Raw genomic sequence first — 15,227 nt, 5'->3', positions numbered from 1 at the left:
CAGCATAAATGTGCCTACTCTTATACAAAAGTCAAATTTTCACACTGCCCAGTATGTGTACAATATTGAATAGTGTTGGACAAAGTGGGTTTTTAATTTTCTTATCAATAGCATTCTTACAAGAAGTTATAATAAAACTGTCAGATCAAAGCATTGGTTAGGCTTGAGATTCAGTAAACGTTACTGAGTGTTTTTGTTTTTTTAATTAGGGTAAGTCTTCAGAATTACTATCTGTTCCAAGATGCATATCCCACTGCTGCTGTTCACAGGTACACCCGTTTTTAAGATTGTTATGATATAGGTAAATAAGAGCAGCGATAGCCATCTGTTACTAATTGGCAAGCTGTAGAATAACATTACATAACTGTTATATTTGTATTTGCCGTGGAGTAGCTGGAAATAATTGTAATTGAATGAAGTGGCGCAAGAATGAAATTGACAGTATTAAGAGTGACGTTCAACAGCTTTATATATTTTTAAGAATGACAATATATGAATATTTACCAGTAGAAAGTCATGCATACCACATACATTCAGTGAACACTGAATTTATTGATTGCCATTGTCCATGACTCAAGAATTACTCAACCCAATGCTGAAGCCACACCACTAATCTGCACCTAATCACAATACTTTTACGTTGGGTATTTTTTATTTTTTTGATGTCCCTAGGCTTTTTATGGCATGTTTTAACAGCCTTACTTTTATAACGTATTGTTATAGCTCCGGTTTCCTATTAGTGTCGGGGGCAGTTATATTTCACATATATTTTTCTAAGGTAGTACGCACCCTAAGAACTGCATGGTCATTGAGGGTGCAGTTGACAAGTCCATTTCCTGCTGAGTCATGGATCAAGCAGTCAACGGTTTCCACAATGTTCTTCCATCCAAGTGGTGTTCTGGTCATGACTTTGATATGGGCTGGGGTAAAACTGTGGTGCATTACCACCAGAATGGCATCTTTGTCTTCTGTTAAAGAAAGGAGAAATTAGTCCTGTCCAACAGTTTCTCAGCAGTGTTTATTTTCTTAAAAGGAAACATAATCTACTTTGCAGTTATTACTTAATCTACACCAAGTACTGGGCTAAGAACTCATGGAGTTGGATTTACCAAGTACACACCCCATGTCAGTGGTCCTTGGTACATCCAACCAAGCCCACTACCTGCAGTTCCAATAACCCCTCCATAACTGGACCTATATAATGTCTTTTTTTTTAAATGTGCATTAAGACATGCTATGGTTACAACTCATTATGCCATGCCTAATGGTTTTGATTAATGTTCCATAGTCCTAAATTCAAATTTGCACAGGAAATTTTTAGTTTTTAAATCGGATACATTTTTGTGGTTTATCTGCATAAAAATTCATTTAGGAGAGACTGAGAACACAAAAAAATGCCTGGTGAGAAGGTGGATTTATACTATGTTACAGGGGTTTAAATCTCAAAAGGAAAATAGCTTTAATATTAATCAGACTCACTTGGGATTTTATTTAATGCTGCTTCAACATCTGTCCCCATCCGAGTAGAAACAGGACAGAAGACCAGAATCACGCTGCATTCCTCCTTGGTACACTCCTCGATTTGCAGACCAAGACCATTGATGAAGGCAAGATGAGCATTCAGGGTAACTCCACAGACAACTGTGTGGATCTTAACTGGTCAGACAAGACATAAAAAATACATACAGCATTCCAATCTTCCAGTACAAGATGCCACTCATAACACACAATTTAAAATACGTGAAGACAATGCAACAACTGTGATTACCTCAGAAGTAAATGTCATGTAAAAATGACTTGCATACAAATTGTGACTTTCACCTAAGACCACCAACAACACCTTACTTGGTGTGAAAAAAAGCACATACAAACATACAGGTACAGTCACATACAAGTTCTAGTGAGGAAGCAAGAATCTGGAGGAATGATCTGATAGCCAGATTGGAACACCATGATTTAGTCATGTAATTGTCAGAGGAAGTCAGTCTGTAATTGCCAGAGGAGGTCAGTACCATGAATACCCGAAAAGAGGGCATAACAATTAGGACAGTCTCCCCAGCACCTCATGGATATGATTATTTCAGTGAACATTTGGTGAATGAGGCCCAATGTGTGTTATAAAGTGAGGTTCGGACTGGTTTGGAGTAGCCAGAGCAGGCTTATTTTAAGTGCAAATTAAATTATTGAGGCACAAAAATGAAACATCAAATCATTAAATGTAGCATCAGTATTAAAACTCCAGAATTATGTAGCAGTTTTGTGTGAATGAATCCACAACCTGTTATTACAAGGTCTTTCATCAGGTGCTAACAAAGCCCAACACTGCATGCAGTGTAATTTGGCAAGGGAAAGGCAGAGTGGCATGCAAGTGTCCACCATTTATGCTGTAAACTGCATCCACACTTTCAGAAGCAACTATACACCTTCTGATAAACAGCTTATACCAAACAAGAATTAAAAGAACACTTTTTCTGAAGTGGAAAACCCTTTATGCACATGGTTTATAGAATTTAATCTGGGCATTACACTAAAACTATGTTCACAAGTACATAGAGTTTTTGCCTTTGTGATGTTTCCCCGATAACTTATAATAAAAAGAATCACTCGACAGCAGTTTACCTGTAAGACGACAGTGAATATGGGGGAAGGGTAGTGATGGTTGACTGAGGCTGGTAAGAGGCGTAGCACATGCTGAGTTCTGGTTCACCACTTTTTGCTCCACGAGTTTGTCCAGTAATTCTATATGCGGCCGCAGGAGGTCTAAGGCTTCAAGCAGCTGCTTCTCCAAGGCTTTGAGTTTGCGACGGTGGTCATGTAGGCCATCAGGGACCTGCAGCTCTTCAGAGATGAGGCAACATAATCAGGGAAACAGCTTGCATAGCCTTTACAGCTGCATTGGTTATATTTCCTTGACTGACTTTAACTAATTCTATCAACTAAAGTATCCTTTACAGACACCAGTTGAAATTAATTCAGTTTTTTTTTCTAATTAGAACAACAAATAGCGTAGCAACAAGAATAAAATAGGTTCTTTTCTACAATCTAAGATCTGCATATTCCTAGAATTATAACAGTCATTTATATCTAGGAAAAACATTAACTTATTTCAGTCTTGCACATTTTTTATATCATTGTTCAATTTTCTATATACTTCACGTTGACCTTTTCCAATGCCCCTTTAGTGTTTATTTAAGTTAATGCAGATGCTGATTCATGTAGAAGATCAGTAACATTAAGATTTATCTCTGACTAATGAACAAGCAAAGCTGATATTTTCTTACTCGCACCTGACTTACTTCTCATGTCCTCTTTTGGAATCAAATCCTGAGGTGATTCGGTACATGGATCCATATTTGACGTGTTTGCCTCCTTAAAAACAGAGGATGTCCAAATGGTCAAATGACAACTACAGTGTGTATAAGTGAGGACAGTCATTTGCCCTCAGTAAAATATTTCAGTTTCATAGTAGTGTTATTTTAATAAGCATACACCAGCCCCTATCCCTTTGTCAATTGGTGTTCCGTCTTATGATGTAGGCATAAAAACATGTTTAGGTTTGGGACGTTGCTTTGCCCTGGAAGAGAAATCTCAGGCCACTGCTGCCTTTAGAAAAATAAAACTAACAATCAAAAAATAAAAATCCTTTTTCTGCCCTCACTTGCCCTTGTCCTGAGTCAGGTCACTGACAGGACAGTAACCAAACATGTGCCTCATGTAAATATATAAACTGTAAGGAAACACAAGTGTTAAGTGTTGCACTACTGATCAGAAGGATCTGAAGCACAGATACCATTCAGCCAACAGAAAAAATCAGAATGTCTGTAGTGTCATATGCCTCTTTGCACCATTACAAGATCAAAACTAGGAAAAGGGGCAACTGTTCCTCCTGATTCAGAAGAACTCAGATTTACCTGTGAAGATTTGTCGATAACTTCCATGATTTTTCTCCTAGTTTGGAAATGCTCACATTCTGGCAGGAGCTCATGTAGGTCTTGCCTTGTTAAGGTGAGAAGCTCAGCATCATCAACACCTGCCTCTAAAATAATAAAATAACAAAAAAATCATATGATCTTGTTTCAGTCTAATTAAAGTCATGCGCATGAAATATTTATGAAAATGACAATCAGAAGCTTAAACGTGTGTAAAGTTGTGCATTTTGTCCACCAATTCAGCATTCAAATCAAGTCTACGAGATGAAGTACTGTGTGATGCCTATTTCAAATTTAACCTTTCACACACACATATATACCTCTTGCACATATAACCACACTGTTGACTTGCAGGCATACACATGAAACACTCCCGTATATATGAAATTCCCTCATGCATAAACATGAAATATGTTTCATGTGTGTGCAAGCAGTCCATATGACTGAATGCAAGCATTTCACACAAGTGTGCACAATGGTGGTGCGTAACTGGATGCAGACTTACTTTTAAGTCGATCTGCAGCAACCGCAGAAATTGCCCTAATTTGCTCTCTCAAGCGCTGAGGTTTACTCTATACAAAGAGAAAACACTGAGATGAACATGAATTTTGGAAAGCTTGGGTGATTCCTCTGTTGCTGGAGAAAGACATGGACCATTGCTGGCATTCCTGCTGCAATTTACAGTTTTTTTTTTTTTTTTTTTTACACGTTATTATGATTATGTGAGTGAAACACTCAGGGAAGAGATACTGAACAGGAATTATTCAACACAATAACACATTGGCGTTTGTCGTCCTTTTACTGTTTCATCTGACACTAGAATGTTTGCTATCACCCGCAATGTCCACCCTGACAGGTTTGCTAACCATCATGATTTAGGGAAAAGTGTGAAGCCACATGAGTCAGTCTCCAATAATGCAAGTAGCAGGTATTTGATAATCATTCATATGAGGGAAAGGTATGTATTTCATCTATTTTTACTGTTGTTAATTTGCAGGGTGTGTTTGTGTGTATGTGATTTGCTACTGTTTCCATTAACTTAATGATGGTTGAGCTTAGGGGTTCTGCTTGTCGTGGACGGCAAATAGTCAAATCACAGAGGAGGAATGAGGTAACTAGTTAGATTAACAGTTTAATGACATTGTATGCCTCATTTGGGTGAGCTAGCTAACTGTCAAACAGAGCAGTATTAAAGCATTAATATGGGAAAAGGGACATCTCTTCCTTTTAATTCGAAAGCACTCAGATTTACCTGTAAAGACTTGTCGATAACTTCCATGATTTTTCTCCTAGATTGGAAATGATGAAATTCTGGCAGGAGCTCATGTAGGTCTTGCCTTGTTAAGGTGAGAAGCTCAGCATCATCAACACCTGCCTCTAAAATAATAAAATAACAAAAAATCATATGATTTGTTTTCATCTTGTCGAATTTTAATTAGTCATGCACATGAAATATTTATGAAAATGACAATCAGAAGCTTAAAGTAAGAGTATTAGCTTTGTTTGCTCAATTTCTGACACAGGGCAAACGTGTGTATAGTTGTGCATTCTGTCCATCAATTCAGCATTCAAATCTAGTCTGACGGATGAAGCGCCGTGTGATGCATATTTCAAATTTAACCTTACACACACGTATGAACCTCTTGCACGTATAACCATAATGTTGACTTGCAGACATACTGATGAAACACTCGCATATGTATGTCAAACTCTCTCACACGCACAAAAATGAAATATATTTCAGGTGTGTACGCGAGCAGTTCATATGACGGAATGCAAGCGTTTCACATGAGTGTGTGCCGGAGGTGGAAAACCCCGGCTTCAGAAAGTAAAAGTCCTACCATGTATTTGTTCTAGCCATTCACTAAACAAGGTGATTTCACTAATTAGCTCCTCTACCTGGCTGAAGAGTTGTGCTAATTAAATTCGGCTGGTGTAGTGCATCGGTGGAACAAATATGTGGCAGGACTTTTACTTGCTGAAGCCGGGATTTTCCACCTCTGGTGTGTGCGAGCTGAACACTGTGAATATGAGCATCCGCAACTTTTCACCCTTTCGACTTTATTTTAGAAGTGTTATTTCGACTAGACTTCGACTCAAAGTGTAACCAAAAAGAAATCCCTCTTGTCCCTAATAGTCTTCCGTACCACCCCTTCCTGAACCTGAACAATTTCAGTTTATCAGAAAGGGAAACGCGCCTGTTACTCAGACATCGCATACGTATGAATGTATTATACAATTATGTAAAACATATTTCATATGTGTGCGTGTGAGAATTTTACATATATTTACATGCGATTGCCTGATGAGTACGTGTGCAAGTAAATAGCATGGGTTTATGTGCAGAGCTTCATATGTGTGTACGACTGTTTCATATGAATGTGGGAGGGTTTCATAAGAGTGTGTGCAAGGTAATGTTTGAATTATGCACCACATGACGCCTCATATTGTCGATTTTCTGTATATGCGGAAGAAATAGGCTGTGACTGACACCTTGGCATTGCGATGCATAACTTGATGCAGACTTACTTTTAAGTCGATCTGCAGCAACCGCAGAAATTGTCCTGATTTGTTCTCTCAAGCTTTGAGGTTTAACCTATACAAAGGGAAAACATTGAGAAGAACGTTAATTTTGGAAAGCTTGGGTGATTCCTCTTTCTGGAACAATACATGCACCGTTGGCTAGCATCCTGCAGTTTATAGGGTTTTTTTTCACGTTATTACAATGATGTGTGTGGAAGAGGAGATACTGAACAGGAATTACTAAACACAATAACACATTTGAGGTTTGTTGTCTGTTTGCTGTTTCACTCTGGCACTAGAATTTGTTTGTTTTCTATCGTCCGCAACGTCCACCCTGACAGGTGTTCTCACTAAAATGATTTAGGGAAAAGTGTGGAGCCACGCGAGTGAACACCTCATAATGCAGTCAGCCGGTATTTGATAATCATTCATATCGTGGAAAGTTATTTATTTATTCATTCATTCATTCATTCAAACTTCTGTGAAATTGCTTTATATGTTTGTGTGTAGCCAACGTGATTTGCTAATGTTTCCATTTTTATTACATGCATTTAGCAGACGCACTTATCCAGAGTAACTTCCAGCACAATAGAACATAAGTGTATCCATTAAATTTAAACGAGCAACAGTGTCACACCAGGCCAACAACACTCCCATACCAGTGAGTGTGAGCCTAACACTATTCAAACTCTACCACAAGTTAATTCTGACGGAAACCAAGTATACTACGATACAAGTCTCTAGAACATTAGCATAATGGTGGCTGAGCTTTCGAATCTCAGCGATGACTTAATCAAAAGAGGAAGGTCTCTCATTTAAAAGCTCACACCCGTTTCCATTACATTTGTTTTGTTTTTTAGCAGGCGTTCTTATCCAGAACGAAGTACAAAATGAGTATGCTTAACGTTACATTTACATTTTTACATCCAATTTACGCTGTCATCCAGAGCGACGTACCAGATCTGAGCAAAGTTAGCTTTACATTTATAGTTTTGATGGAGCAGACGTTACACATACATTTTTCGCTTGCTTACCTCATAATCCATGATCGTATTTTCCGTGAGTTTTTTAAACAAGTCCATTGGCCAGCTAAAGAGGCCGATTTGGTTTTTCCCGATGAAGTTTATCCCTCAGTACTGTGAAGGTTCCGGCGTTTTGTTGAACCGAAACCGAAAGTTAAATACTGAAGTAAATGTGGCCTATCACAAATACAGCGTAGGCTGTATATATACAAAACGCTCATAGTTTAAACTCTGACGCCAGCTCGTGGTGTGCTCATTGGAATTCACTTTGGTTTAGCTGGAAAACGTAACAGATTAACCAGTATCATATTTGTTGTGCTGCGCTAATTGTGCCATAATTAATACGAACGACCTTAAAATCCGTTCATAGCCTACTATGACTGCCATAACGGACGATATTCTCTCTCTCTCTCTGACCAGTGGATTCGGCATATGTTGCAACAGTCAATACATGGAGACATTTATCTAATACTTTAGATACTTATTATCAATCTGAAACTGTTTGTGTGCTATGCATGTACAGCTAAACAAACAAACGGAGAGCTAACATGACGCAGACCTCGCAATCCAAGGTAGCCAATAGGTGAAGTTGTTGCTTCACCTCTCCTCCCCTTTCCTCATCAAACTAAAAAAGTCTTTCCCCATCTAGATAAAAAAAAAAAAGAAACATGCAGTGTGCTGCAATCCATGGGCATGTTTTTCAGTCTTACCCAATCTAAAACAATGGAATTGTGTAATCGAATCGCTCTCTCACGTTATAAAAGTTTCCATATAACTTGACCCACTGTTATATTCGAGTTAGTCTGATTCAGCCTTGGACTATCGAGTCTACAGCCAATGCCTTAGCCTTTGCCAACGTAATTGGCAAAAATATCATCTTGAGTTAATGAAAAAAGCCAAATCCACCCTGTCATATTCATTAGATCATCAATCTCTCGCAAAATCTGAAATTCACTCTACGTGGGTCTAGCATTTTCTTTCATAACACTTTAAAGCCCTTCGTGTCCTGTGCCGAAACTACAGATTCCATCTGCTGGCTTTTAATGTACTTGCCTATACATGTTTTTTCTTCACATGGAAGAAAGCAAGAAACACTGGGTGGGTGTAGTGGTTGTGGAATCATGGAATAATATTTGTGAGTCAGCCAGTTATATGTCAGTATATAAAGAAACAGGTGGACATGGTGCAGTCTTGCTTTACTCCATTAGTGCAAGTGCACTCGCATTTTAGAATAAACTGTGTAAATGCAAATAAAACACAAACCCAAAACATGCAAAAACTGTATACTGTCAGTAATGTTCTCAAGGCAATATATTTGATGTGGACTTCCTGCTACACGCAATACATTGTACACCAAGAAAAATCTCTCCACAAAAGAACATCTTAGTTACTAATTCATTCAATATCTGAGGCAAGATAGTAAAATGCTATATATACATATATATATATATATATATTTATATATGTATATGTATATATGTATATATATATGTGTGTGCGTGTGTATGTATTATTTGTCACCTGATGTTTTACTCAAAGTAATTTGAAAACATTCTGTGTAATTCAGAGGAACATCTTGTCTCTGTCAAGTGTTCTAATTCGGTACGGTCAATATGCACTTCTGAAGGGGGCAGCCGTGTCTTGGTAACCTGATGCACCAGCAGCAGTGGGACTGTTGAAAGAAAAACATACTTAAATACATTTAAACCGTATTTCTCAAAGTAAAGACTTGTTTTCATGATGACCATATATACTGTATGATAGAATCTTTGGCAAAAAAGGATCCTATGTAGTGTCCTAATGTCCTTATTGTAGATCACTCATACAATGCATGTCACAACCCTGGACTGTATATGGACTATATGTATGTCACATACACAAATATTAAAGTATAAAAATAATAATCTTGCCATTGAACCCAATGTACTGTTTCCCCAAAACCATTCAACTAAAGAAATTATATAAAACTTGAGAGTTTAGTATTGTGCTTTCCACTGGGATCCCTGAACATTTCATCCATCATATTTGCAAGAAACTATTAACAGAAAAGTGGGATAGACCTGGCTGGCAATTCACTTTATTTTTCTCTGTCGTGAATCTAGTAGTGAGAAACAGTAGGCATTATTGAGAAGATCCATTATTTTTGCTTTTACTCTTACATTTTAAGCTGTTGCTTTAAAAAAAGTGGAAATTTAACATTGTTGTACCTAATTAGTCCACTGAGGCCAAAACACCTCCGGTAGCTGGGTTTTTTACAGGTTGTTTGCAACATCCAATAAATGGACTAATTCTGCCCCAAGCAAATTAAGATTTCATTTCTTTTTGTTGTATGTATGTATAAATTAGCCATGCATTTACTGAATTAAGTATGAAGGTGTTTAATTGTCATTCATGCGTAAACATGTTAGTACCTTTCTGACATTAAAGGTGTTACCACACCACCACGACAAACTCTGCAATTACCTGGAGGAAAGAAAAAGAAGAGAGATTACTGAAGAAATATCTTCAAATGCATTACAGATGAACAGACCATGACAGGGACCTGTAGTCCAGTATTTCACTCCTCATGTATCCATACTAAGACGTATAAAAACAATTGTACAATTGTATCCTTATTAGAAGGTAACTCATTTTATGTAGAGGTAACATGGTTACTGCTCCCTATTACCTCCCTACTGTATAGGGTATTTGATTCATTAAAATATGATTCCAAAATGTTTTCTTTAATCAGGCCCTGTTAATTCCAGTAAAAAAAATAAATAAATCAAAACTTAAAACAAGCATGGCTTTGTGCAAAAGCTTAAGTAAAATGTAAATGTAGGTGTAAAGCTATCTAGCAGTTCGGATTTTGTAATGTATTCTAGGTCAGATAATAGTTAATAATTTAGATAATAGTTTTTTGACAAGAAAGGAAGAATAACATACACTTGTTCCAACATAGGATATTAGAAATGCAGCATAAAAATATCTGTTGGGAAAAAAGAAGACTAATATTACAGGTTTGCATTCCATTACCTTGACATTCACATGCTATACCATTTATACAGTCCATAAGTACACAAAGTCACAAGGATGAGTTGTGTATCTAGACATATATAATCTGTACTGTACTGCTTTTCAGATGATACTTGATTTGATAGCAATGAAATGATTTGCAAACCTATGACAATGACAGAAGAAATATTTTAACAGCGTAAATTTTTAAACTCTGTCTTTCATTGTGAAGGATGAAAATTAAGTCTGGTACACATCTTGAAATCTGGTTGCATTCATTTGTGACTGTCTAAATGCTGCGGGCTCTACCTTAATCTGAATCATAGGCATAACTTCAAAATCAGGTGTGCCAAAAAAATCCATGAAATCAATATTAAGAGGGAAAGCAAAATCTTACATCCCAACACGTGACGTGCTTTTTCAATTCTTTCAAGAGTTTATCTGCTGCTTCTTCGTTGCGTGGACAGCTTAGTAATCCCTGGCTCTCATGGAACAGACAGTCCACAGTGACTATATCAGGTCTGGTCACATGTCTGCTGCTGTCAGGCACAGTGTAGTTTGGGTCATGAGTGTGGTGAATCACCACCAGAATGGCAGGCTTATCAGCTGTCAAGAGATTGCAGGAAAACATCAATATTCTACTTTGTAGAGGAAATTTAACATGTTTGACACATTGAGTAACAGTAACAGAAGTAACAAAAATATCAAATAATCAAATAAATGCATTTTTATCAATTTGAAATGGAATTAAATGAAATAATGTAATAATCAATAATTAAGTAATCATTAATAATAATTTTCTTTATGGAAATCAGATGATGTCATGTATAGATACATATGCACAGTATAAAACTGTACTGAAAGCATCTTGTATGTGTAATATATGGAGGATTTACAAAATGTTAACTACAGGGGTGTGAAGAAATGTGAATAAGAAATTTATAAAATTCCATGAGCTCTTACAAGTGTGCATATGGTGAGCATATCATAAACCGATGTGTTACTGTAATTATTGCATACAAAAAACCTTTAACAAGTATTCAGGTTGCATATTTTATATGTAATTTCAACCAGATCAACGTGTCACTTTTTGTCTGTATATATAGATAAACATCTGTCTGTACTATACAGATGTACTTGTATGATCACCCTTACTTGAAGAATGTATGGTCAAAACATCACTGCAAAACATCATGTAAAATCTAGTAAATTACTTGGGAGCATAACAGTGGTGTGTGGGTAGATTTTTATGATTTTACATTACTCTACTTTTGTCTATCACCTGTATAGGTAGGTGGATGTATGTATGCCACTGTAAAAATCTAAAGACAGGTGTTTTCTGGAATAAAATATGATTGGGATGGGAGAAATATGATTTTGTGCTGTGCTGTCATGTTTAGTATAAAATCTAACATTTCTACAATTTTTAAACAAATATGTACAATTTGTTTATCATGTTTTTGCTCTTATTTAGTCAGGGGCATGAATTAATATGGAGGACAGTGTAAATGCTTTATGTCTAACAGAAAACTTATCTCTTATGTTGTTATTGCTATGCTTGTACTTATTCAGCACAAACTGTAATTAATTGTCAATTTTTAAATTCCATTTCACTCAATTCAACAAAAACATCCATCTGTTTTATTTGTTTAGTTTTGGCCACATAGGTTAGTTTTGATTCTTCAACTCTTCATAAATACCCACCACCTACAAGAATGAAATACATCAAATAAACGCATATTTAAAACATCTGAAAGGTGGCAAGGAATCAATTGTTTCAACAGATCTACAGAATAAATGGTTTTATGATGGTTTTATAATTTATAGAATAAAAGGTTTCTGGTTACCGTAGTAATAGTTTGTACACATAATACTATATATATATATATATATATATATATATATATATATATATATATATATATATATATATATAAATACACACACACACGTGTATCAATGAGTATGTGATATGAGTTTTTATACACACAGTGTACTGTATATATCAAAGCTTGGATTTTTACTGTTTCATAAACAAACTTCTCAATATCTCAGGATAAATAAGGCATTGTAAATGTACAGATGCTGTAAATTGTTCCATTAAGGTCTGTATCTGAACTACCTGGAATCTTTGGTAGTGCTGCATCAATGTTGGCTCCAGCCCGAGAGGAAATAGGACAGAATGCCAAAACGACATCACACTCCTCCACATTTTGAACCTCAGTCAGGCAAGCCTTAGCCTGAAGATGCTTGACAATGGTCTTGTGAGAATTCAGGGTATGTCCAGTCAAAAGGATAAAGACTTTCATCTTTGGCTCTGTAGACAAGAAGGCAGTAAACACAGACAGACCTAAAACACTGCCACTGGCATATATTTTATTATTCTATTTTTACCATTGGGCTGATTCAGTCCTATCTTATAATCTCTATCTTTACCTTATTGTCAAATATAGAGCTCCACATGGGGAGGCATCACAAACCTGTGCCAGGGGCTTTTTCTCATCATAATGGACTAGCACATCACCAGCATGCAGCAACCATTTAGCCTCATTATACACTGTGCCATGGCTAGATTTCCACCTCCAAGGAGCTGACTGATCAAGGAGGCAATGCAGAACAGACTTCCATAACAGTGGCTTTGGTGGGCAAAAAAAAAAACAACTTTAGAAACTAAAGAGCCCTAGAAGGGACTAGAGCTTAGTCTTATTTCCAGGTGGATCCACATTGTCAGTGATTGGATAAAATCTATCCTTATCCACATGAAATCCCAAAAACTCAACTTGGGGAGCTGCGAATACATTTATCCATTTGTAGACAGCATCAGCAATACACTCCAACACTTCTTTCAGTCAGGTGTTTTGCTTTTCCTGGGTTTGCCCAGCAATAATGGTGTCATCCAGGCGTGAGTTAGCCACAGGGACCCAAGCAATCAGAGTATCCATGAAGCACTGGAATATTGTCACTGCTGTAGACAATCCAAATTACAATCTCATTTCCCTGAGGTTTCCCTTGTGCATTCATTATGCTCTGCTGCATCATCATCCAGCACCAGCTGCTGGTATGCAGGTTGTGGATGTAGAATAGTTTTATGAAGATTAACCCCCCAGCCAGAATTACAAACAGCTCATAAACTAAAGGTAAGGGGTAACCATCTGGTGTCATGACAGCGTTTACTATACAACAGTAGTCTCAGCATATCCTCAAGCTCCAAGATCCGTCATGACGGGGAACAATAGGTGTGGCCCACCTTGAGTGCCACTGTCTTGAAAAAACCCTGAAATACCAGTAAGCTAAGTGCTTCATCAACCCCTGGACAGAGTGCGAATGGCAACTTCAATAGAGTCTGTGGCACCATGGCAGGCTCCAAACTCTGTGAAGACATCAATGTGCTCCAAAACTGATTCCACAGACTGTTGATACACATCATGTGGCTATGTGAAATTGATGCCTATTTTACATTTTCTCACTGATCGTGAAAACATGTTGATACCAAACCCACTTCCATTGTGTGTGTGTGTGTGTTTTCAGGATAACTGTGGCTTTATAAAATAGAAAATAATTGTCACTACTGCCAAATGAATTGTCACTAGTAAGAGCACAGAGACTAGCTAACAAGTTAATTAGTGCCAATGGACAGTTAAAGCGTCTTACCCCATAATTAGTGGTTGACAATCAAGTAACATTAACCAATACACATACAATACTACAACAACTAGTTAACTTGTCAGCTTGTTACATCTATGGATAGCAACGAGAATTTTGTTTGCGAGCAATAAATGATTGTTTGTTATTCATTCCTTAGTTTATAAGTTTTCTCTCTTAACTCTTCTTTTTGCAGGAGTAACAAGCAAATACGTAAACGTATTTCAGCAGCACTTTTCCTCTCAAACATTTCGGTTATGGAATGCCATTACATATAAACTTATTCGAGCAGTGTCAGACGTCTCAAGCAATTCCGTCTTACAATGCCCTTACCGGTAGATGCTGTATATGGATGGAGTCTGTCCCACAGTGAACATTTTAAACTTCCCTCATTGCCTTCCTGTTCACCGGCTAGTTAGTGATGTTAGAAAATATCCAGGGTTAATACTTGATGAGTAAATCATGATATATATCTACGTATGAAATGAGACACTTGCATGGCATTTTGCGCCACATATTTTCACAAACCCTGCCCCTTGAGTGTACACCGATGCATCCTCCGCCGAAGGAGACAATCGAGAAAAAGTCTTGTTTCCTTCTTTTTACTTAATGCGTCTCTGGTGGGATCGTCCTGAGGGTGACCACCGGTTACGGATTTCCGGGTCACGGAGAATGCGAGGATGTCGGAATCGAGGAAAGGACGCGGTGTTTTGGAACGGACGAAAAATGTGGAACCTGTATTGAACCTCCAAAACAACAGCACTTCAAAGACATGCGTTGTTATCACAATAACGTTTACTGTACTGTAAGTGGAAATGGTTAATTAATATTAATTAATGGTTACAACAAAGAGAATTAAGGAGTTCTTGTAGTAACTCAGCAGCTGAATTCTACTCTACTGAATTCTACTGAAATAAACAAAGATGTCTCAAAAGCCAGCATGTTAGCTCCAGCTAGCGAATTCAGTAGTTCCTTTAGATTGCGTTAGGAACGTTACTATAGCAACAGTACCATAGCAAGCTACTAGCTGTTTTCATTGGCGGAATGGTGTGTCACTGAATCAGTAAAAGTGGTTAAATTCGTTTTCTCCTGCCAGTTTATGTAGTTAAGTAGATAC

The 15,227-nt window shown here is 37.2% G+C and overlaps 1 protein-coding gene across 1 annotated transcript; it reads right to left on the bottom strand.

Annotated features, from left to right (window-relative positions):
* Window positions 1–741: 741 nt before the first annotated feature.
* Window positions 742–7,882, bottom strand: si:ch211-245h14.1 (uncharacterized protein LOC563420 homolog). Its single transcript, XM_036550403.1, has 9 exons — window positions 7,487–7,882; window positions 6,459–6,525; window positions 5,182–5,306; window positions 4,435–4,501; window positions 3,912–4,036; window positions 3,297–3,369; window positions 2,620–2,838; window positions 1,480–1,656; window positions 742–968 (listed from the first exon to the last, which is right to left on the bottom strand). Exons 1-9 carry the CDS (start codon window positions 7,532–7,534, stop codon window positions 760–762), a joined length of 1,110 nt encoding a protein of 369 aa, XP_036406296.1. The 5' UTR covers window positions 7,535–7,882; the 3' UTR covers window positions 742–759.
* Between the last annotated feature and the right edge of the window lie 7,345 nt (window positions 7,883–15,227).

This window comes from Megalops cyprinoides, chromosome 17, assembly GCF_013368585.1.
Source record: "Megalops cyprinoides isolate fMegCyp1 chromosome 17, fMegCyp1.pri, whole genome shotgun sequence".
NCBI classification, from domain to species: domain Eukaryota; kingdom Metazoa; phylum Chordata; class Actinopteri; order Elopiformes; family Megalopidae; genus Megalops; species Megalops cyprinoides.
Note: the sequence above shows the minus strand (reverse complement) of the source record. Positions and strands in the feature narration are given on the sequence as shown.

Bases quoted from the DNA above. Each gene is read 5' to 3' on its own strand.
- si:ch211-245h14.1 (XM_036550403.1), bottom strand. From the start codon at position 7,534: ATGGACTTGTTTAAAAAACTCACGGAAAATACGATCATGGATTATGAG. The intron at 4,502-5,181 runs GTAAATCTGAGT...CTCTTTGTATAG, and splicing joins TTATCGACAAGTCTTTACAG to AGTAAACCTCAGCGCTTGAG. The intron at 969-1,479 runs GTGAGTCTGATT...TTTCTTTAACAG, and splicing joins AGCATTAAATAAAATCCCAA to AAGACAAAGATGCCATTCTG.